The 22,293-nt window shown below is 46.7% G+C and overlaps 4 protein-coding genes across 7 annotated transcripts; 3 read left to right on the plus strand and 1 right to left on the minus strand.

Moving 5' to 3' along the window:
* The first annotated feature begins 82 nt into the window (after nt 1-82).
* Nucleotides 83-11,746, plus strand: vipr2 (vasoactive intestinal peptide receptor 2). The gene is made up of 14 exons (XM_085939773.1): nt 83-792; nt 1,660-1,759; nt 1,825-1,932; nt 1,995-2,092; nt 2,785-2,882; nt 2,982-3,126; nt 3,209-3,359; nt 3,628-3,688; nt 3,750-3,819; nt 3,890-3,981; nt 4,133-4,271; nt 4,364-4,405; nt 4,478-4,662; nt 11,522-11,746. The coding sequence occupies exons 1-13, from the start codon at nt 736-738 to the stop codon at nt 4,643-4,645; spliced, it is 1,329 nt and encodes a 442-aa protein (XP_085795899.1). The 5' UTR covers nt 83-735; the 3' UTR covers nt 4,646-4,662; nt 11,522-11,746.
* LOC147041462 (uncharacterized) lies at nt 4,769-5,642 on the minus strand. 2 transcript variants are annotated; one of them, XM_085939774.1, is made up of 4 exons: nt 5,507-5,642; nt 5,342-5,453; nt 5,159-5,233; nt 4,769-5,091 (listed from the first exon to the last, which is right to left on the minus strand). In XM_085939774.1, the coding sequence occupies exons 1-4, from the start codon at nt 5,586-5,588 to the stop codon at nt 4,908-4,910; spliced, it is 453 nt and encodes a 150-aa protein (XP_085795900.1). In that variant the 5' UTR covers nt 5,589-5,642; the 3' UTR covers nt 4,769-4,907. The 2 variants fall into 2 exon arrangements, with proteins under 2 accessions (XP_085795900.1, XP_085795902.1); XM_085939776.1 differs by having other exon boundaries at nt 5,342-5,450; nt 5,507-5,632.
* Nucleotides 11,747-11,884: 138 nt separating the features above from the next.
* Nucleotides 11,885-17,238, plus strand: msl2b (MSL complex subunit 2b). The gene is made up of 3 exons (XM_085939768.1): nt 11,885-12,986; nt 14,463-15,670; nt 15,767-17,238. Exons 1-3 carry the CDS (start codon nt 12,845-12,847, stop codon nt 16,064-16,066), a joined length of 1,650 nt encoding a protein of 549 aa, XP_085795894.1. The 5' UTR covers nt 11,885-12,844; the 3' UTR covers nt 16,067-17,238.
* A 122-nt stretch (nt 17,239-17,360) lies between these two features.
* On the plus strand, nt 17,361-22,171 carry pdha1b (pyruvate dehydrogenase E1 subunit alpha 1b). 3 transcript variants are annotated; one of them, XM_085939772.1, is made up of 13 exons: nt 17,361-17,529; nt 17,995-18,015; nt 18,463-18,555; nt 18,881-18,946; nt 19,046-19,219; nt 19,359-19,485; nt 19,548-19,639; nt 19,831-19,923; nt 20,242-20,397; nt 20,860-20,931; nt 21,040-21,107; nt 21,294-21,402; nt 21,604-22,170. In XM_085939772.1, exons 1-13 carry the CDS (start codon nt 17,470-17,472, stop codon nt 21,766-21,768), a joined length of 1,296 nt encoding a protein of 431 aa, XP_085795898.1. In that variant the 5' UTR covers nt 17,361-17,469; the 3' UTR covers nt 21,769-22,170. The 3 variants fall into 3 exon arrangements, with proteins under 3 accessions (XP_085795898.1, XP_085795895.1, XP_085795897.1); XM_085939769.1 differs by having other exon boundaries at nt 20,860-21,107; nt 21,604-22,171; XM_085939771.1 differs by lacking the exon at nt 18,463-18,555 and having other exon boundaries at nt 20,860-21,107.
* The last annotated feature ends 122 nt before the right edge of the window (nt 22,172-22,293 follow it).

Below are 22,293 nucleotides of genomic sequence, written 5' to 3' on the forward strand. Positions count from 1 at the left end.
CTCCGCCTTCAAGTCATGCTTGAAATATCTTTTGCATCATATTTTTGGGTGAAAAATACAAGCGCGAAATGTGGTACATATCTTTAAATCGCACTCGGACTCCTAAAATAATTCTTGTAAGCCACGCTCACCTTCAAGATGGCGGCCCGAAAATCCAACTTCTTCTGAGGGATGTACTTAAAGCTGTATGTCTACAACTAAGCTACCGATGTGCTTTTGGCAAAACAAAATGTCAACAATAGTGTCCCACTTTATATTCAACTTGACTACCTTTATGGGTCTTCAAATGAATACATTTTATTGATAACCGGACAAATGTTTGGTTGTTGACCATCTCGGAATTTTTCATGTGCAAAGAGACTAGATTGTATTTTTGTACGGCTATTTGAAAGATTCTTACCACATTTGCACCGATCCGTTTAACTATAACTTTCATGACTTAAATGAATTTTACTTGACTACCACTTTACCTTTTTTAATTCGCGGGTTTTGCCCACTAGAGGTCGCTGTGGCGCGGGAGGCAGGATTGCGCGCGACTCCCATTTGTGTGGCGAGAGCGCGCGTGACTTGGAGTCAGTGAGCTGCAGTTCAAGCCGTTCATGTGTGCTCCACGCACGCACCTCTGACAAGCACGGAACATGCACAGAAAACTTGTTTGGGATTTTTTTTTATTGAGTCAACTGGATGGACTTGTGAGTTCATGAAGAAGCGCAGGAGCGGACGTGAAGAAGAAAAATGTTGGATGAGAAGATCATGAGGTTCATCCTGATGCTCGTCTTCCTCACGCACAAGGTTGGCTCGACATATACTCATCTCATGCGACATGCAAAATACATGTTTCCACTTGTCCTATGACATCATCACTCTACTTCTGCGTCATCATCTTCCTCCTCATGCACTTTGATGTCATCATCTTATCTCACAGAATGCAATCTTTGTTTTTTACACTTCTTTCTTGAGGACCATATTTCCTTGATCTCATCTAGTCTTTTCCTGAATTTTAACATCACTCATGACGTCACTTTCTCATACATGTCCTCACTTTTGCGTGCATTCTGGCGTCATATTCGCGTGCCCCATGACATCACATTCTCGCATTCCGTAAACTGTTCAACTATGTGACAAAGTTGCGTAGCTTGCTACTGATGTGTCTGGTTAATGTTTCATCTTCTTTATCTTCTCCATGTTATCTTTTTTTTTTTACAAAAAGTACACACACGAGTCAACAAACCTCCCTTGTGCACAAAATATGAAACTCCGTCACTGATAACGACTCTTTTCAATGTTATTTCACCCAAGTTGTAGTTGTTAATGAATACGTGTGTGCGTGTGTGCGTGTGTTGTAAACACACTGAAACCCCCTGACAGCTCATAAATGGTTTAGTGTGTCAATGTAAACAGTCTCCAACTGCCCCTCCCACACACACACACACAGAGTCACTATCAGTAAAGTTCATTTGACAGACGGACTCAATCAGTTCAAGTGTTATTCTTATTTTGCACTTTGTGTATGCGTGTGTGTGTACACAAAGAAAAGGAAGGTTTTAATGATGCCAGCTGTGTTTACCTTTCACCAGCGATGCTATTTTACTGAAAAACATGAAGCTAAACTTTTGACTTCTTTCCCAATGTTGTTGTCTTTGCTTGGCGTCTGAGCAGGCGGCGGGCAGATTTCCTCTGTGCCACTTCAGTTGGGAGATGAAGAGAGCGAGTCAAGAGTGCCACGCTGGGCTGCGGCAGCTCGCAGTGCCCTCCGCAGGTACCTTCTCCATCAACTTGAATAAAGACTTTGCTTTCAGTGGCTTCATTTTGTGGCTGTTTTAGGTTGTGCGGGCGAGTGGGACAATGCTTCGTGCTGGCGTAGCGCGGCGGTGGGCGAGGTGGTCACCCAACCGTGCCCCGCCCCCCTCCTCCACCTGTTTGGGAAGAAGGGTGAGCCGCTAGCACGGGATGGGAATTTGGTCAACATTTTTGACATCATCAATGTGTGGCAGGCAACCTGAGCAGGAAGTGCACCCTGCAAGGTTGGTCGGATGTTTACCCAGTCATCGCCGCCGCCTGCTCGTCCAACGACACCGACCAACCCGGCGAGGTGAGCCCCAAATGCCGGGCGCATTATGTTTTGGCCCGACGCCGACACGGCCGTGCGATAAAAGTGCTGACTTCCTGTCAGGGCTCGTCATCAGCCTGTGTTTACGTGAGGAGGAAGGAGACATGAAAGACGACTTTGTCTTGTCACTGTTGATGAACAGGGTGCTACTTAGACAAAAAAAAAACACACACACCCTTGCACGCCTGGCATGAGATCTTGTCCAGAGCTGTCAAGTTGTGTGTGTGTGTATGTGTGTGACTTCATCTTAGGGAAGCTTCTGTTTGTTTCCTGTAGGACGTTCCAGGCTTTTCCGTCTGGAGAACGTTTAGTAGTGAACAGACACACACATACACAAACACCTGTGTGTGTGTGTGTAAGAGGGCAGAACCAAAGATGTCAAAAAGACAAAATGTCTCCCAAAATGGCCATCTGGGAGCTAAGAGGCTCATAAAAAGTAGACAGACTTGAGCAAGAGAGTCAAAATCAAGCACTTTGTGTATACGTACGTGTGTTTTTGTGTGCGCGTTGCACAAGCCGGGTCCGAATTCCTCCCATTGTGTGTCAGAACACTCGCAATCTCTTCAGTTCGACACAATCCTCCTCAAACTTTGCAGGGAATAGGTGGACATTTCTAAATGTTAAACAAAATGGCTAAAGAAGTCCTGACCTTGATGATGATGATGTGTTTTCAGCTGGTGTTCTACAAAGTGGTGATGGTTCTGTCCACTCTGGGTCACAGCTTGTCGCTCATCAGCCTGCTCAGCAGCACCGTCATCATTGCTGTCTTCAGGTACACGCTCGTGCACACACGAGGAACTTGCTTGGCTTTAAGATCTAAGATCTCTCCTTAAGGCGCTCGTGTGTGTGTGTGTGTGTGTTTGTGTTTCAGGAGGCTCCACTGCATGAGGAACTACATCCACATCAACCTGTTTGCTTCCTTCATGCTGAGGGGCGTGGCGGTGCTCACCAAAGATCTTCTGCTCTTCTCCAGCGAAGAAGAGGACACGCTCGACTGCAGCGTTCAGCCCTCGCTGGTGACATCATCAACATGCGCCAATCCATTCATCGGCTCCTCTTTTTCTTTACACCGCTTCTTTTCGTGTGTATGTTTTGCAGGTGGGCTGCAAGAGCAGCCTCGTGTTCCTGAACTACTCCATTATGGCCAACTTCTTCTGGCTGCTGGTGGAGGCCCTCTACCTTCACACACTGCTGCTGGTGATGCACGCCCGCTGGGCGCGTCTTTCCGTCTACATGCTGATTGGCTGGGGTAGGACAAGTATTTCAAGGAGCACGCACGTCCCGAGCTCGCGTCATAAGAAATAAGGTTGAGCCGTCTACTCTGCAATCCTTATCCCCATTTGAGACATCCTGGCATGCTGCGCTGACATTTTGCCAAAACACGTCACCGGGAACAAAACTTGTCATTAGTCTCGGTGCCAAAGTGTTTGCACTCAGTTCCAAACACGGCCCCGCTTACACCATCCATCTTGTGTGTGTGTGTGTCTGGCGAGCCTCACTGTCTACGTGCCCTTTAGGAATCCCATGTGTCTTCACGGTGGCATGGATTTTGTGTCGACTCTACCTGGATAACACCTGGTGAGTCTTTTGTCAACCTGGCTCCATGATGCGAAGCTAACAAATGATGGGTGGCTTTCAGGTGCTGGGAGAGGAACGACAGTCCTGTCCCCAACAGAGTGTTGGACTGGCCCATCATGGCGTGCGTCGTGGTACGTACTCCACAGCGAGCAATTCAGGGGCCGGGACGAGCGTGTTGAAAAAAGGTCTTTTGCGTGGTAGGTGAACTTCATCCTGTTTATTAGCATCATTCGCATCCTGGTGCAGAAGCTGCGCTGCACCAACGTGGGCGGCAACGAGCAGTCGCAGTACAAGTAAGCATCATTCCAGCAAACTTAACCACGTCCTCATGACAGGTTTGTAGTTTATTTGCGCCCCCCATTGGTGGAATGATGACACTGCAGCTGAGCGATGCAAAAAAAAAAAAAAAAAGTCCTTCAGCTTTTGCCTGCTTGTGTGCACAAGGCGTCTGGCCAAATCCACCCTCTTGCTCATCCCGCTGTTCGGGATCAACTACGTGGTCTTTGTCCACCTGATGGAGCCTAGCGATAAAACCACGCGACACGTCAAGATCTTCTTTGAGCTCGGGCTGGGATCCTTCCAGGTCTCAAAACTGAAATGTTATTTAGCTCGACATGTGGTGATCGCTTGATTTTAAATTGGAGGTCATCCAACTTTGCCTTATGTGTTTTTCAGGGTCTGATTGTGGCAGTGCTGTACTGCTTTCTCAACTGTGAGGTGAGCTTCCTCTTCTTCCGCCGCTTCCAAATGTTTGCAGTGTCATTCGATTGATTGCTTTTTGTTTTGCAGGTGCAGAGCGAGCTGCGACGGATGCGCAGGAGCTTGTCCCTCAAGCGTTACATGGGCGGGGGAGAGCACGGTCTCCGCGCCGCCTCGCTGGCCCCCGAACACTCGGCCCCGTTCCCCAGGAACTCCCGAGCGGCGTCCATCTTGCAGACCGAGACCCTTCTGCTGTGATCGCTGCCCGCCTAAAGGTTCCACTCACAAAACACTTAAATCCAAACTGCATCCAAACTGTCAATCTAAACACCAGACAAGTTGATTTTTATTTCTGAAATTTTTTTATTAGTGACCAGTAATTTGTATATTCATAAATAAATACAAATTTAATGGGGCAAAATAAAGGGCTGCCAATAAATAATGCCTTAAATATCTAATAAATAATTGTCAGACAGTAAAGTGACTCAATCTTCGTACTCCAAACAAAGTGCTGGTTGTCTTAATGAATGGTAGGGCGGAGGCGAGGGGAGAAGGTGGAGGATGAAGGTGGTGGTGGTGGTGATGAAGGGGAGGTGGAAGATGAGGATGGTAGAGATGATGAAGGGGCGGAGGCGGTGGAAGCCAGGATGGTGAGCAGCGAGCTTTTGGTGGTCAAAGCCTTAGCGGCGGTGGCAGCGGCCTCCCTGTGAGGAGGTAAAATGAGAGGAGGATGATAAGCGTGATGAAGATGAGGATGAACGTGAAACTCACCTGATGGCTTCGATCTTTGCGCGGACCCACGGGGCACGGGCGTGTACGCAGTAAAAGTTCTCTTTGGTGTAGAAACTGCAGGAGGACAACGTCGTTAGCGTCGTTAGCTTGATTTCAGCTTGTTTCATAAAGTGAAGATGAGCAGCTATTATGATTTTTTGACTTTGATGAAGTTGTACTCACATGACAGCGGGCAAGCACGGGCGTCGAGCAAAGAGGTCCACTCGTACTCCGATTATTTCCTCCGTTATTTCCTTAGTGCTCACCGTCTCGCAGCATTCGGTGGGCTTCCCTACTGGACCCAAACGTTAGCGTTGTCATCCAACGGAAAGCAAAAGATCAACTTACCTTGTCCGTGTCCGAGCTGGACCATGGCCACCAGAACGGCGGCCAAGAAAAAAGTCTTCTGAAGGCTTCCAGTGTTGAGCATCTTGACACCGGCACGAGAAATGACAGCAAGGATTGAAAAATGATTAGAAGCTCTCTCGCTTGACTGCCGGAGGAGTGAATGAGGCGACGACTGTCAAGAGAGCCACATTTAAGGTGGCAAAAAGCAGAAGTCAAGTTGTCTCGTGGTTTAGACATCCTTCCTCTTGCTTTTTTCTTTCCAGGCTCGTTTTTTTGTGAATGACTGACACATTCGTTTTCTGGGAATCGCTAAAAGTGACCAATGTTGGAATAGCCGCATGCGACCTTTCCCACACCGCTTTCTTTTTTTAACCTCTTGAAGAAAATAGAAATAGAGGACTGACGAACGCTGTCATGTCAGAATTAAGCATGAAACTTTACGACTGAAATTTAAAATGAACCATTGAACCTAGACCATGATTCAGTTTTATTTTACTTAATTAAAGAATTCAATAAGTAATATAGTGTTACGTTCAAATGAAATTTAAGAAGCAACTTAAGTGTTCAAGAACCACATCTGATGATTAAAAATCAATGTAGATGTGCTGGGTTCATTAAAATAAAATAAAAAATATATATATAAAAATGATACACATATGTATATATATTTTTTAAATTAATAAAATAAAAAATAATATATATATATATAAATTTTATATAGATATAGATATATTTTTTTTATTAATTATAAAAAAATTATACGTATGAATGTGTATTATTTATATCTATATATATGTGTGTGTGTGTACATATACACATACATTCATACGTATATTTTTTTAATGAACCCGGCCCATCTATTGAGTTTTAAAAATCGGATGTAGTTCTTGAACACTTAATTAAGTTGCTTCTTTATTTGAACGTAACATAAATTTTGAATTAAAATGTTTCATTGTCGCCACAAAGCAGACACATAAAACCATTTTTTGAAATAAGTTTTTATATAAATTCATGTATTTTTTCTTATATGTTTAAACTGAAGAGACATATTTGTTTTTTGTTGGAATTGGAAGCAAGCTTGGGGGCACAACCACAAAGGGACAAAATGTCTCCAACTGTCAATTGCCTCATCCAGTCAAAAGGTGCGAGTTGTGAAAGGAGCCGATAACATGGGGGCTGCGTCACCACCGGATGATTGTGGAACTCCTTTTTTTTTCCCCTTGTCATCAATTTCTTCATGACATGTCACCACATGAGTCGCATGGAAACAACGTCAAGTCCCACAAGTCATTGTGGCGTCATCCAGGTGTCATCGTCTGTGTTCCTGTACTAACTTATCTGCTCTTAGCTCATCCCTCTCATTACGTTGAGGATCTTTGAGCCATAGTCTTCACAGATTTTTTTGCCTTAGACTGACTGGCTCAGGTTCTAACTGTTGTTTTTACCTGTGCACCAGCTGGCGTTTTTGGGAGGCTACCCGAGAACTCTCCCACTGGAGAGCCCCTCATTCATGCTCACGTGGCCAATGGCCTGGGAGGGACGACCCTCCCGATCAGAACCCCAGCGGTGTTCTGTGACTTCTGTGCTCGTCACGGATTGCCCGTAAGAAGGTCAGAAGGAACAAAACTTGATGAGAATGAAATGACAAGAAACTGGACTTTTGGTCTTTGAAGTGTATTGTCATCTTATTGACGTGAGCAGTAAGACGTGAGTTGTGGTCCACAGCAGCTCCTTCACACTGAAAGCTCATGGACGGAGGTTGTGCCGCCGCTGCTTATATCACTTTTTTGAAATATGAATGAAAACTCCACACAAGTCATCTCCAAGTTCAACTTTTTTTTTTTATTTGCGACCACCCATCGCTAACATCAACAACATGAATAAATTAACAACATGAATAAATAGTGTTCCATTTTCACGACACCTAATAAGTTACAAAGTAACATTATGCTGCTAAATAAACACTCCATTGGTGAACCCATAAATAATTGTAAGACACTAAAGTGATTCAATCTTCAAGAAAGTGCTCATCGTCTTAGTGAAGTGCGGGACGGAGGCGAGGGGAGAAGGAGGAGGATGAAGGGGACGATGAGGATGGTAGAGTTGATGAAGGGGCAGAGGTGGTGGAAGCGATGACAGGGAGCAGTGAGCGTTTGGACCGGAACCTGCTGGTCAAAGCCCGAGCGTTGGCAGCCCTGCGAGGACGCAAATTTGGGAAGGATGAGGATGAGGATGAACATGAATGATGAAGATGAGGGCGAAGGTGCAACTCACATGATGGCAGCGACCTTCTGGCGGACCCACGGCTCGTGGGAGGCTGCGCAGTAGAATTTGTCTTTGGTGTAGAAACTGCAGGAGGACAACAGTTAGCGTCGTTAGCTTGATTTGAGCTTGTTCGGCAGTCGTCTTTTTGACTTTGATGAAGTTGTACTCACATGACAGCGGGCAAGCACGGACGCTGAGCAAAACGGTCCACTCGTACTCCGATGACTTCCTCTGTTATTTCCTTAGTGCTCACCGTCTCGCAGCATTGGGTGGGCTTCCCTACTGGAGTCAAACGTAACTAGACGTTAGCGTGGTCCTCCAAAGAAAATCAAAAGGTCAACTTACCTTGTCCGTGTCCGAGCTGGACTAAAACCACCAGAACGGTGGCCAACAAAAAAGTCTTCTGAAGGCTTCTAGTGTTAAGCATTTTGACACCGGCACGAGAAATGACAGCAAGGATTGAAAAATGATCCGAAGCTCTCTCGCTTGAGTGCTGGAGAAGTTCCTGAAGCAAGAACTCTTGGACGGCCTAACTTATGGCGTCAAAAAGCAGAAGTAAAGTTGTGTCATGGGTTCATCATCCATCCTCCCTCAGTTTTCTTTCTCCAGATTCTCTTCTTCTGAACGGCTGACACTCACTTTTCCGGAATCACTAAAGTGAGCAACATGGTAGAAGCCCAGTGACCTCTCCACTGGAGTTCAGCTTTTTTTTTTTTTAGCTTTTCTTATCAACACGCAGATGATGAAATGGAAACTTGAACGTGGGTTGTTCTCAGAAAGCATGGTCTTCAGGAATGTGATGTCAGGCTGAAAATGGACCAGTTGAAAATGAGATTTCATGACATGCTCAGGATGCCGTCGGCTGTGCATCCGTACAAATTGCTGAGTCCTTTGGAGGGATTCCACATTTGTCTCATCTTCCTTTGTGGAAGTCCTTGCTTGATATTTTGATTGGCTTGAGCATCATATACCGTAATTTTCGGACTATAAGTCTCGTTTCTTGTCATAGTTTGGGCGGGGGGGCGACTTATACTCAGGAGCGACTTATATGTGATTTCTTTCACAAATTTTCAAAATTCCAAAATCGGCGATGTAGTGAAACCGCGAGGAACGAACCACGATGTAGCAAGGGATTACTGTCATTTGAACTGCAAGTGACGTCACCCGTGCCGCGCGGCGGTTAAATAAAGAGCCGTTTACCAAACCCACGTCTTTCTTGGTACTTTTTTAACGCTACAATATAGTTATATACTAGATCGCTGCAGCGCACGCGTGGCGTTGTTGACATAAAGAATGAGGAACTTGATCGATGGATTTAATGATTTGGAGTGACACAGATGGTTTGATAATATTGTTTTAATATGATAGTTATTTGAAATATACTTTATATATCGTTATATGGGTCTGTGGAATAATTAGAAATGCAACTTACAACGGGTCCGACGTCAGCGGCATTGTTTACATAAAGCACGATCGATGGATTTAATGAATTGGAGTGACACAGATGGTTTGATAAACGTGTTATTTATGTAATACTTACTGGAATAACTCTGAATGTTACGTCAGGCCCGTTCTCAGCTCCTCGTTTGTGTATATGTCACGTTAGCATACCATTGCTGGTTCATGTCTGTTTTTTGGTGTTGGATTTTGACAAATAAATTTGCCCCAAAAGTGCGACTTATACTCCGGTGCGACTTATATATGTTTTTTTTTTTTCACTTTCACTTTATTGTGCATTTTATGGCTGGTGCGACTTATACTCCGGAGCGACTTATAGTCCCAAAATTACGGTAGTTTAATAAAATTGAACTGCGGCTTTTCGTAACATATCAAAAGTATTAAAGTAGTTTTTTCGCAGTTTTTTTTGTAGGGATTGTCATCAATGTCAATGCAGTTAATATGACTTGACACATTGAGTCACAAAGGTGTCTTGTGAAAGGAGCTGAGAACACATCATGAGTGTGTGCGTCACCACCGGATCCTTGTGTGACAAAAAAGTTTTCATTTTCCTCACATGGAGACAATGTCAAATTCCACAAGTTTCTACTTTCCTCATCTTCTGGTCGGCAATTATAGCGTTGTGGAGTTATTAGATTGAATTTTAGACTTGAGCCTGCAGCACAGGAACTTTATTTCCGATCTAGCCGTTCATATTTAGGTATGAGCTATTGAAGACCATGTCAGACCTTGAATCGATACATATTTCATTGTACGTTTATGTCATTAGTATAAATGTGGTAGCACTCAGCAAATCTGCCACAGTACTCACCCACATTCAAGAAAAATCATGTCAAATGTCAAACAAGTGCTAAATGAGTGACATTTCCGATAAAAAATGTTGACATCATTCGTGTTGGTGATTCCTTCCTGTGTGTGTCACAAAATGTGTGCGCGCCCGCATGCGTGGTTTTGTGGTCAGCTGAGTCATACTATGCTGTTGTCCGCTATTTGCTCTTTTAGCTTTTATTTGTTTGTTTGATTATATTTTATTTCCTTCAAGAAAAATCTAAATTTTCTTTGCTCGTATTTGGCAATACCTAGTGGACAAGAGTAAATCTTGAGATTTTACCCCAAGATCCAAACTGCATTTATTTATTTATTTTAATGTTAAAAAGCAACAAACATACCAAACAAATGTTTTGTGCTAAAAACTATTAATAGATATTGACACAACAACTCTGGAGAGATGTATTCAGTTGGTGGACCACATGGACATATTTGGAATCCTATGTGTTATTAATGGAAGACAAAGAGAAGGTGTGATGAATTAGCAGCACAATAGCATATTTAAGGAGCCACGCCGGCCGGGGTGGTGACAATCACCACATTTGGAGATTATGCAATGAAATCCTGATTCAGCTCATGATTTGCGCTTCCTCAGTATATATATATATGTATATTGTTTTTTTTTAGCATACAGGAGAATTGCATGTCTTGAGTGTCTCTTACAGTAACTGGGAGTGACAAAAAGCTTGGAGCTTTTTTTAAGTTTCATGCAAACTTTTGCAAAATTTTTGAATGTCTACTTTTATTTTCATAATGTATAATACTTCCACATTACAAGGATACAGGGCTACCATAAAACACAAGTAACCAACTTTTCCAACCAACTTATGCAACATGTTTACAGTTCTGTGCACTCCAATGAAACTCAAATTTGAGAGATAGGCTAAATCCAAATATCCAAATATCCAACACGTCCTGAATGAGTGTGCATGCATGGTTCTCCTCTTCCTCCTCCATTTTGTCTTCACACGCTATGGGAAGGGTGTTCTGCTTTTGTGCCGTTAGCATTCCGACAGTCATCGAAACCCTTGAAATGTCACAAACACTTTGAGCAGCCTGGCTTGGTCTTCCTCCGACCATAGAAACACTCTTTTAACTCTTTACATGTGGGAGAGCAGCAGTGTGTTGTAACCTGATGAGAACATATCAGTTATTGGAGCCACTTGATATAGTTCACGTTCAATCCAGACTGGGAAGCAACTTAAACGCAGCGTGTAAAAAAGCTTCTAACAGTCGAACGCACTTCAGCTTCTTTGAAGGCAACACATTTATGCAAATGAAACTATTTTGGTTGACTTTTAAAATCACGATGTTACTTTTAATTGGCAGCAGGACTGACTCACCACTTTTTGCCACTTTTGGTTACAATGCTACCAAAGAATTCTATTGCTTGATAAGTGATTTTGCTCCTCAATCAAAAGAAGCCTCTTGCAATGTTGTGTTTTTGTTTTTTGTGGCTTACAGGAAGGCATGCTGATTGCTGTCATCTTGTGGTTTTGTCAGAAGCCTCCTGGAGCTGACGCTGCGACTGCAAGACAGGCGGAATGTTGGATTCCACTACAGCATCGAACAACAAACATCTGCTTCCTTTGCCTATAAAATAGTTGTACAAACTGTTTCACATAATTATCTGGAGCACTGCCATGACTAAAAAAAAAAAAAAAAAGATCCAACATTTATAAAAAAATATCACAACAAACAGGCTTGACAGGCTTTATTGATTTCCGTGACAAATTTTGTACAGGTGTAACATATTTTCAGAAAGAAAAATATCTGTTATCAACTTGTTCATTCATGAGCGTCTCCGTGACGTCAACCTACGTCATAAACGTCCTCGCGAGATTTGCACCACAGCACCTCCATGTGGACGTGTGTGGGAAAGGCGAGGGGCGGTATGAGGAATACGCCGCTGCTAGCTGTAGCATCCAACACAAACACAAACTAAATTCATTTTCTTCGCCGTTGACTCCACCAAGGTTTGCAGAGGATTTGATTCCGGCTCCGAGCTTCCTTTTGGACGCCGCAAACCCACCGAGAGGAGCGAAAGAAAAAGTTGAGCCCCGCTGACAACCGTGAAGAGCCCCCGCGGCCTGCTTTTCCCGCCCACTTTCCGGCGTATCTCTGGTGGCTAGCGCAGTCACGAGAGCCCGAGGCTTCCGCTGCCCACAGCTTTTCGGTCCCAACCGAACCGGAGGAGCCGTGAAATTCTTCCTTGACGAAGCATAAATCTATCCAAAGGCAACTGCGTGGTCGGCGGTGGCCAAGGCGTGCTCCTTCTGGCCCCGAGGAGATTTGGTTGGTGACACCGCGGCCTTCTAGTTTGTTGTGGGCCGCCATGAATCTCTGCGAACAATAACAAGACGCGGAATCCAACCGGTCCGGTACCGAGCCCGCCTAACGTGACTCAAGCACGGCGGCCGCCTTTCAAACCGAGACCAGCACGCACAGCGACTATGGATGTATCGCGGGGCAGCCGCAGCAAAGCCTGTCATTTTTTTCACCGAAGCCCCCGTGTGAGATCCCCGGCAACGCGGCTCTGAAGCGTCGTCCACGCTCCCGGTTTGCACACTATGCTCCACCGAATCGAACCAGGGCCTGCTGGTGAACGACTTGGCATTGAAGATGTATTCGGGATGGGACTGAGGAAGCGCGATTAAGATCCGGACTCTCTATGTTGTCTTCAAAGCCCCCAGAGTGCATTCGCCGCGTGTCGTGTTTGTGTTTCCCGGACACTGTGTTGCTGTTTTGAAGGCATCGGAACCGAGCGGACCGGCTCAGGCCGCTGCGATGAACCCGGTGAACGCGACGTCGCTCTACGTATCTGCGAGCCGATCGGTGCTGCAGTGCGACCCCCGAGACCCCCGCGCCCTGGCCGAGCTGTGCAAGCTTCTGCCTTTCTTCCGACAGTCCGTGTCCTGCTTAGTCTGCGGTGAGTGCAAGACGACCATAATTGGGCCGAAACGGTTTTTGTGTTTGCACAATTGACTGTAACTAGTGTACTTGCGTGCTTGTCAGCTGCCATGCGAGCGCTTTCGCCGACGCCGCGTTCAAGTGCTGTCGGAAGACCAAAATTTAACGAGTAAATCCAAATTCAGTGGCAATGTAGCTACCGTATCAAAATAATTGTCTTAAATCACTTTGTATCGTGTATTGTGACGTGGCATTAGACGTATCCATTATTTGACATTCTTGTATCTCGCTGATACGACAGAGCCGCGGCGTGTTATGTGTTTAATCTTTATTACATTTTCGAAAAACATTCTTTTCAATCTGTTAGCACGTCAGCAACACATTGGTAAGCAAAAGTGATTCAATTGTCGTCTTGTTGCTCGAGTTTCCCGGAGGTCGCGAACGCATCTTCCGGCATCACGACACACCCCCTTTGTGCTCTTGTGCAGTGTCCTTCGGATTTCTGCGTGACTCGAGCAGAATTTTTTTTTTTGTGGCAAAATAGATTTTTTTTTTATTTATTGCTGGAGGTACTTGTTGAATGGATTAATGATGGCACGTCTGCCTCACAATTCAGACGTTCTGGAAGCAAATCTGGAGTCCCCTCGAATAAAAATAAAATAAAGAAATAGCTCAAGGCTCTAAATTGGCCGTTGGTGTGAGTGTGAGAGTGAATGTTTGTTTGTCTAAGCATGCCCTGTAAGTGGAACAGTGAACGCTTGTTTATTTTCGGCATGTTCAGAATAGATGGGAGAAAAAGGACAGGGAGGGACCATCTGCCGGAAATTTTCTAAAAATAAATTTTAATTTACACTTATTCTAACATTCTTTAGCACCCCTCTGCATCTTGCTGGCGAGAAATGAGAGACGTTTCCGATAACATCTCTCAGATTTGGTCTTACCTTCATGCTATAAAAAAAATCCCCCCCCAAAAAATTACCACTTATAGCAAAAGGATGGATGGAAGGATGGTTTGATCTGACTTGTCTTTCGCGTTGAGCCCTCTGAGTGAATGAATGATCAATATAAGAGCGCCAAGCTGTATCAATGGGCCGCTTGCCTTTTTCCCGCCTGCAGCTGCAGACGTTAGCAGCCTGCCAGCGTTGCTAAGGAAGCGGGGCTCAAAGAACGCTTGTCGGCGTGGAATATCAATAAACATGCTCGAGGCAGCTGCAAGGAGACAGGAAGGAGGAGACGTTCATCAATTCCAGACATGATGCTCGTCAATGATGAAAGGAAGAGTCTCATGTGCACTGTAGTGCCAAAGCACTACTTTTATATTGGACCAAGCTTTCGCGGCGAGCACAACAATGGGACTGTAATGAAGGATAGCTTCCAAAAAAACAAAAGGAAACGATATACTAGTGCTATTCCTCTTGGGTGAGAATGCATAAAATTGGTGATTCTTATTTTTGTTTTGAGGATTAATGACTGCAACCTCCATCTTGCCCCGCAGGTAACCTGCTGCAGGACCCCATGGCGCCCACCAACTCGTCGTGTCAGCACTACGTGTGCCGCGGGTGCAAAGGTCAGCGGATGCAGCTGAAGCCGTCGTGCAGCTGGTGCAAGGACTACTCGCGCTTCCAGGAGAATCGGCAGCTGTCCCTGCTGGTGCGCTGCTACCGCAAGTTGTGCCTGTATATCACACACTCGCCGCTCGCCACGCACATTGCCGCCGCCGCCGCTGACTCGCCCGACCTGCGGGCTGTCCTCAACGAGGGCCTGCGGCTGGCAGAGAGCGAGCCCGAGCCTGACGCCGGCGCCGAAGAGGAGGCGCCGCCCGGGGAAGCACCGCATCCCGACGAGGGCGGCAACGGCGACAGCGATGTTGTCGCCCCGGCCGGCGTCAACGGGCATCACGATTGTAACGGACTAGTCGCCTCGCTGGATACGGGCAGGGCGGTCGTCAAGCGGGAGGACTTTTGCGAGGAGATCCCGGCGGGGGGATTGGCGAGCCTTTGCGACATGGGCGCCTTCGGTGAGGAGCTGAAACACGGAGGGGGGCCGCTGCTGCTGAGCGTGGAGGAGGTTCTACGGACTCTGGACACGGACACTGAGCCCGACGACCCCCACACGCCCGTGTCGGTCAACGGGCCTTTCTGCCCCGCCCTCCCCTTGGAGAGCAGCTGTCACCCCTACCGCCCTCACCCCCAGCCCCCCCCTCAGTCCCCCACCGCCGTCCCTCAAGGACCCCCTCGCTGCCACCGCAAGCGTTCTCGCTCAGAAAGCGACAGCGAGAAAGTGCGGCCCCTCCCCATCGACAGCCTCCTGCGGGGACCCCCTCCTGACGGCGGCCCCCGCCTAGGCACAACCCCCGTCTACGAGTTTCCCGCCGCCACGCCCCACTTCCATCTGGCGCCCGTGCCCAACGGCGGCCCCCCCAAAGTGGGCAAGGGCCCGCCAGGGTCCGGCAAGCCGCCCAAGAAGACGGGGGATCACCACGGGGGTGCAAAGAAAGCCAAGGCAAGGGCCCCCAAAGCCCGCTCACAGCCCCGTGGGCCACCCCACCCTCATGCTCACCCGCTCAGTCACCCAGCGAGCCCCTCCAAGCCGCTGTACAAGAAGCCTGTTGAGAAGAAAGGCTGCAAGTGCGGGCGTGCCACGCAGAACCCTTCGGTGCTCACCTGCAGGGGGCAGCGCTGTCCTTGCTACTCCAACCGCAAGGTGAGCGACCTTGCACGCATCATAGAATTGAAAAAAATCCCAAGGGATGAATCAAGTTGAATCAAAGTCTAAGTCTGTCATCGATGCGTGTTGTAGGCGTGCCAGGACTGCATCTGCCGCGGCTGCCAGAACTCGTACATGGCGAACGGTGAGAAGAAGCTGGAGGCGTTCGCCGTGCCTGAAAAGGCCCTGGAGCAGACGCGGCTGACGCTGGGAATCAACCTCACCAGCATCGCCGCTGCTGCCCTGCGCGGCCCGCCCGGCGGCCCTCCTGGCGCCGCCCTGCTCAACGTCGCCGCCGCCACAGGCTCGCCGGTTGCCACTGCCTTCCTGTCGGCGGCGGGCCATGACGGCCGGGCTTTTGACGACTCGCTTGAGATGCACTTTGACTGTTGACACTCTCTGCCCTTTCTCCCCTGAAAACTTGGCGCCCGGTCTCGCACGCATTTCCGTCGGGGTCATCCGCGGCCCCGCGGTTAAGTTACTGTCTCGTCACGCACGTTGCCATTTGCTTCGTTGTTGTCGTCGTCATCACTGAGCGATGTAATTTATATCAATGAGGTTTTTGTACATTATTTCACGTGGAAGACATTTTAGGATCTATTTTATACATTGAGTCTTTCGAACGGAAAGTTGCGGTCGGCGCTTCAGGCTGGCGGGATGTTCCGGGTTTGAATTTGGGCTTTCTTTGTGGATGTTGCGTGTTCTCCTCCCACATGCCCAAAACATGCATGTTCGCTTCATTGAAGACTGTAAATTGTCCGTAGGTGTGAATGGGAGCGGAAACGCTTGTTTGTGTGTGCCACAACAAAGACGAGAGAATCGATTGATTGAAGTCTGTGACACGGGCGCACCACAGCGGGCGTATATTTTTGGTCGAGGAGGCCGGAAGGAAAAAGAAAAAAACGTGAGAGGAAGTAGGAAAAAAAAAGCCCTCCACCAATTTACATGTGAGTTTCCCTTTCATTTTCCTCACGGAGGCGTTAGCGTGCTGGTTCGTGTTTAGGCGCTTCTTATGTCGTTGCCATCATTTTGTTTTCCCCTCACAACTTGCTGCTAAAAGGACGAAGAAAAAGTTGATCTGTTTTTAAAATGTGCGTTATGAGTATTTATTGGAGATTTTCTGAGGGTGTCTGTCTTGGCGTTTTGTGTCTGGTGTCCCCCCCCCCCCAACGCTTTTGGTTCACCCCCCCCCATCTCCTCCACCCACCTGGGGCATTTGAATACCTGTAATATAACTGTATCATATTTCCACAAAAGAAAGAAAATCAAAACAGTTGACTGAAGTGTGACTTGAGTTTTTGGTTCATTTCTGCCAGTGGCAGCGGAAAGCAGATAAATGTCAGGCAACAATCGTTGACTGAAAATGACTTCTATAAATTCACACGAATGCATCTTATTTAACCCACGAGGATAAAACTGACAACATAATAGAAAGCAGTCATCCATGAGGATCAATCATACCACAGTGGTTGTAAATGCCCTTGTCCAACGGCCCAAATTGAACACGAATTCCCAATTTTTAGCAGTTAGAATAATCCAAGCTACATTTTTCTACCAGGTGTGACTGCCACAGTTTAACCCCAGAAAAAAAAATCCTTTATCAGTTAATTGTAAATTTGTGTGAAGTGGGCGGGGTGTTACGCAGGCAATAAAATCTAATACGGAACTACTTTTACTCGCACATCATTTCTCCATCGGTGTCCTTTCAGGAACGGACAGGAGCAGTGCACCGCCGCCTCGCGGACACTGCAAGTCGCCTTTAATCCTCTTAAAGAGTCCGCTAGCCCTCCGCTAGCATGCAGAACCTGTTGAGCCTCCTCTCCAACGCGCTGTGTCGGATCACCGGCAGGACGTCGGTGAGTGTTACCGTCGTGGTGCTCGTCAAATAGGAGGCTTTTTGTCCCTCCCCGCCGGACGAGCTGACGATGCTAACCGCGCTAGCTTGCTACCGCTGGTTAGGCTGACTGCTGGCTGACCTTGTCACAGCCTGAGTGCACACACTGGCACCTATTTATAATTGCCCTCTTGGTGACTTTTGAGGGCATAGGGTGACTCCGTGTTGGCAAGCTTGTGACTTTAAATACATGCGTCACAAATCAAGAGTGATGTATCAGTAAGCCCAAACACGACCATGGTTCCAACGCCATGACTTCAATGAAAAAATCTTATAATATAAAACAATACTAGAAATAAGAAATGAAAAGAAAATAGTCTATTCCTGTTTAAAGGCGTTGTTTCAACTACCTACAAAATGTTTTTCTCAAATCCAAATTGATGTCTTGTCTCTTCTTGTCCCCCTTCCACCTTGACTGGAATCCCAGGGAGCCCAAACTGTGTCGGAGGTAAGCCTGCTCACCTAGCCTATCTAAAAGTTCCCTCTTATATTCCACTTCAATAGTCTTCTAAATTTGCCAGTTCATTTCACGTCCATATGCAAATATCTCCCCCTTATTTGCAGTAATTGTCACTATTAGACTTTCTTGTCCTGAAGAATTGTCCATTTAATCCTGATGTCATTGGCCCAAAAATAAATTGAATCCAATAAAGCTAACTGGAGGCAAGTTTGCTTCTGTTAGTTTCTGTTCATGGTGAATGGAATTTTGTGACATTTCCCTCAGGAATTTGGAAGTAATCTGGGAAGTGGTCTTGTTTAAATAATGTCATATCTGTGTAAACGCACAGTCCGTGCTCAAATGATCACTTATACACAGTCGGCCTCGCTCACTCTCCGTTTTGGGCTCGAAGCTTTGCGCTCAGTGCTCTGATTGGTTGGCTCCTGTGCTCCCCAGTTGCTGATCGGCCTCTCTGAGTACGTCAGTCTAACCTCACCGTCGGCACCCGACTTGGCACAGACTCAGCGGCTGCCGCCCAAACCTCCGCCGGTAGTCGCCCTTAGAGCTAGCGCGGCGCTCTTAGCTAGCACGTCATTACCCGCAGCAGTAAGAAGCGGAGATGCTGGCGTCGACTTGCTTGCCTGACACTAACGTTTTCCTTTCACAATGACTCTTAGGCTTTTTTTCAACGCATGTATTTAGATATGTAGATGCGTGAAAAGGGGGCTCATGTTTGTGTTGGAGCAAACCCATGTGATTTTTTAGCATGACTGTTGACCTGGGTTGCTTCTCTGTTCTTGCAAGCTAACATGCAGACTTAAACATCACTACTCTGGGCTTGGTGTGCTAATAGTTGGTTTATCCGTTTCTCCAGGCTGCCCGTGTCGTTGCTTCCCGCTCCTCCGCTGACTTTACACCTCAGGTGACATTGGATATCAAGGTGAGCTGAAGAAGCAATTGATCTTCATCAGCATACGGAAATGTGCACCAGAAACAGATAGGATTTTCTTTTTTTGTACTCTTTTAATCCCACCAACAGAAATGCGATCTGCACCGCTTGGAGGAGGGGCCTCCAGTGAAGGCAAAGCTAACGCGCGAGCAGGGCCTGCAGTATTACCGCACCATGCAGACGATCAGGCGCATGGAGCTCAAGGCCGATCAATTGTACAAGCAGAAGATCATACGAGGCTTCTGCCACCTGTATGACGGACAGGTGGGGAACAAATTCATGTGAGAATGGATTGGTCACAAAATTCCCATCAGGCAACGCTTCCTCAATTCAAAAGGAAGCATTTCCAAATCTGATGCATATAAAAAAAAAATAATAATAAACAAACTTTGGTTTTGTGCAGGAAGCGTGTGCTACAGGCGTGGAGGCCGCCATCAAGCCCAGTGACCACGTGATCACGGCGTACCGCGCGCACGCCTACACGTACACCCGCGGCGTGTCTATCAAGGAGATCCTGTGCGAGCTGACGGGTAGGACCGAGTTACGGAGAAGCCGAGCGCTTTGCCGCCGATTCTCAGTTGTGGCTTCGCAGGTCGAAGAGGCGGCGTCTCCAAAGGCAAAGGCGGGTCCATGCACATGTACGCGCCGCGTTTCTACGGAGGCAACGGCATTGTGGGAGCGCAGGTGCGTCAGGCAACATGGGCCAACCTGCATGTTATAGGGAAAGAAAAAAAAACAATTGCAATGGTTCCTAAACCTTCATTCAGGCAACACACAAACATCAGAAGATATTTATAGCTCCTTGCTTCACGTGGGTTCCTGGCCCGGTGTCCACTGTCCTTGCAGAACCACGGACTGGCGTGTTTTGTGTTCAGGTCCCACTGGGTGCCGGTATCGCTCTGGCATGTCAGTACCAAGGCAACAATCAGTTGTGTGTGACGCTGTACGGTGACGGCGCCGCCAATCAGGTAATGAAACATAGATACATGGACGATTTCTCTAAATTTTCATAAAGGATTTTAGTAATGCATTGATATTCATGGTAAAAATTGATGTCAATGGGGTTGTAATTGCGTACAGACGCCACAAGTTGGCAGTCAAGGAGTTCAAGTGGAGAGAATGACTTGACGTTAAAAGCTAGCAAATTAAAACCTGGGTCATGTGAAAAGATTCACTGTTTCTATTTGTCTTTTTATCAAGAGCTAAACTTTACTTTCATCAATTGTTTTACTTGTTTTCCATGGAAACCTGTAACTTTAAAAATATGCTCTTCTAACACCAAACAGGGGCAGCTTTTTGAGGCCTTCAACATGGCCGCCCTGTGGAAGCTTCCGTGCGTTTTCATCTGCGAGAACAACCAGTACAGCATGGGCACGTCGACGGAGCGGGCGTCGGCCAGCACCGACTACTACAAGAGAGGAGACTACATCCCGGGCATCCGAGTGAGTGAAATTTTACAAATCTTTTGAAACGGGCTCCTTCCAGGCGGCATAAGGCGCTGATATAAACTGAAAACTGCTCTTGGGGTTAAATACGGGTCAAGTTATGCTTGGTGTTGCACATTCTACCTTGAGGGGAAGGCTGACTACGAGCAACCAAGCCTGATTCTTGTTGCTCCAGAAAGCTTCTGCCTCCCACGACTATGCGAGACATTCGAGTGAAATTGTTTGGGGGTCCTGGGTCGCGGCTGCAGCGAGACCGTGCGCTGGAGCCGCCCCGCCAACGGGCCTAGACTAGAACAAGGCGTCTTCGTTGCGTCTTGGCAGTTGCAGGTGTGAGCATGTACCCAGCTGTCTGATGCTCATGTATGATACTGCGCACACAACATGCAAGTGACACGCTAGACAGGAGGTGAGGCCTCAGATGTTTTTCTTTGTGACTTCAGTCAAGTCTTTCTGGCACAGGTGGACGGGATGGACGTCCTGTGTGTGAGGGAGGCGATCAAGTTTGCTGCAGACTTCTGTCGAGCCGGAAAGGTGAGAAGGCGAGCGATGACCACGCCGGACGGTCGGGGACAAAACCCAAACGCCTTCCTTGCTTCGTTTGGTGCCATCGTGCAGTCTACATTTGCTCTTTTGTTTCAGGGTCCAATTGTGATGGAGCTGCAGACTTATCGGTACCATGGACACAGTATGAGTGATCCTGGTGTCAGGTGAGCCTCTTCTCACATCCTCTCGCCTGTTTTTGTCAGTCAGAAAAAAAAAAATTGCAACCTGAACATTGTGGCCACAAAGTGAGAATGTCGTTGGTGTTTTTTGTGACTAGTCTTTTTCTTTCTTAGCCTTTGATCCATCATTCACATCTGAACCCTGATAGGCTGTGATGTAAATTCCTGCAGTTACCGCTCTCGGGAGGAGATCCAGGAAGTGCGCAGCAAAAACGACCCTATCACTCTATTGAAAGAGCAAATGCTCAGCAACAACATGGCATCCGTGGAAGAACTCAAGGTAAGGATGTGATTTGAGAATTTTGCGCTTCATTTTCAAGTATGGTGTGTTTGCAATGCTTGTATCAGACAATTAATCAGGACATGTATGATATTAGTTAAAGGTTGGACCAGCGGCAGTCGCTTGTGTTCTGCTACCCAGAAGTTGGCTTGTCTACTAACATTGTGAATAAATGTGCACTTTTTATTTCTGACACATTAGGAATTGGACGTGGCCATTCGGAAGGAGGTGGAGGAGGCGGCACGGTTTGCGACGGCGGACCCTGAGCCACCGTTGGACGATATGTGCAACCACATCTTTAAAAATGACCCCCCGCTGGAGGTACGTGGGACCAACCCTTGGTCTAGGCTCAAGTCCGTCAGCTAGACCGGCAGCTGGATCTACAAATAGACTCTTACTCCTCATCATCTGGGACTTTGACCTTTTTTTTTTTTAATCATTATTCACTTTTTTGTATAGATGTATTTATTATTAATATATTAAAATATGAATGTGTATTCTGCTTGAGCTTCTGTTTTTTTCAGGAGGAAATTCCATCACTAATGTCCTCAATCAGGACACCAGTATTAAGTTTTTACAGTTAGGTTGTAAAGTCTGAGGTATTTTTTTACTCTAATTTTATCCATGCACAAACTCGCCAAATAATTGCTGTACTGTATATAAGCTATTCAAGTACTTAGGGAGTTGCAATTTATTTGAATCATTGCACCAATGTAAATGAACAATGTAAACATGGAAATGTGAAAAAAGGTTTATTGTCCATCAATTTAATGAAAACAAATTAAATCTTGTCCATTTCGAAATCGTTGCTTCCGTGTCATGTGATTGAATGGCTCAATTCGATTGGTCAAATAGACTCAAACTTCCCCATTCGTTCATTGAATTGGGGAA

This window comes from Syngnathus leptorhynchus, chromosome 19 (genome assembly GCF_054491065.1).
Source record: "Syngnathus leptorhynchus isolate UIUO chromosome 19, UIUO_Slep, whole genome shotgun sequence".
NCBI lineage: Eukaryota > Metazoa > Chordata > Actinopteri > Syngnathiformes > Syngnathidae > Syngnathus > Syngnathus leptorhynchus.

Excerpts from the sequence above, each read along its gene's own strand:
- LOC147041462 (XM_085939774.1), bottom strand. The coding sequence starts at position 5,588 with ATGCTCAACACTGGAAGCCTTCAGAAGACTTTTTTCTTGGCCGCCGTT. Across the intron at positions 5,234-5,341 it reads CCGTGCTTGCCCGCTGTCAT|TTTCTACACCAAAGAGAACT; the intron begins GTGAGTACAACT and ends GTCCTCCTGCAG. Across the intron at positions 5,092-5,158 it reads GCAAAGATCGAAGCCATCAG|GGAGGCCGCTGCCACCGCCG; the intron begins GTGAGTTTCACG and ends ACCTCCTCACAG.
- msl2b (XM_085939768.1), top strand. The coding sequence starts at position 12,845 with ATGAACCCGGTGAACGCGACGTCGCTCTACGTATCTGCGAGCCGATCG. Across the intron at positions 12,987-14,462 it reads CGTGTCCTGCTTAGTCTGCG|GTAACCTGCTGCAGGACCCC; the intron begins GTGAGTGCAAGA and ends CTTGCCCCGCAG. Across the intron at positions 15,671-15,766 it reads CTTGCTACTCCAACCGCAAG|GCGTGCCAGGACTGCATCTG; the intron begins GTGAGCGACCTT and ends TGCGTGTTGTAG.
- pdha1b (XM_085939769.1), top strand. The coding sequence starts at position 17,470 with ATGCAGAACCTGTTGAGCCTCCTCTCCAACGCGCTGTGTCGGATCACC. Across the intron at positions 18,016-18,462 it reads GAGCCCAAACTGTGTCGGAG|TTGCTGATCGGCCTCTCTGA; the intron begins GTAAGCCTGCTC and ends TGTGCTCCCCAG. Across the intron at positions 19,220-19,358 it reads GCCACCTGTATGACGGACAG|GAAGCGTGTGCTACAGGCGT; the intron begins GTGGGGAACAAA and ends GGTTTTGTGCAG.
- vipr2 (XM_085939773.1), top strand. The coding sequence starts at position 736 with ATGTTGGATGAGAAGATCATGAGGTTCATCCTGATGCTCGTCTTCCTC. Across the intron at positions 793-1,659 it reads TCGTCTTCCTCACGCACAAG|GCGGCGGGCAGATTTCCTCT; the intron begins GTTGGCTCGACA and ends GCGTCTGAGCAG. Across the intron at positions 3,820-3,889 it reads CCATCATGGCGTGCGTCGTG|GTGAACTTCATCCTGTTTAT; the intron begins GTACGTACTCCA and ends TTTGCGTGGTAG.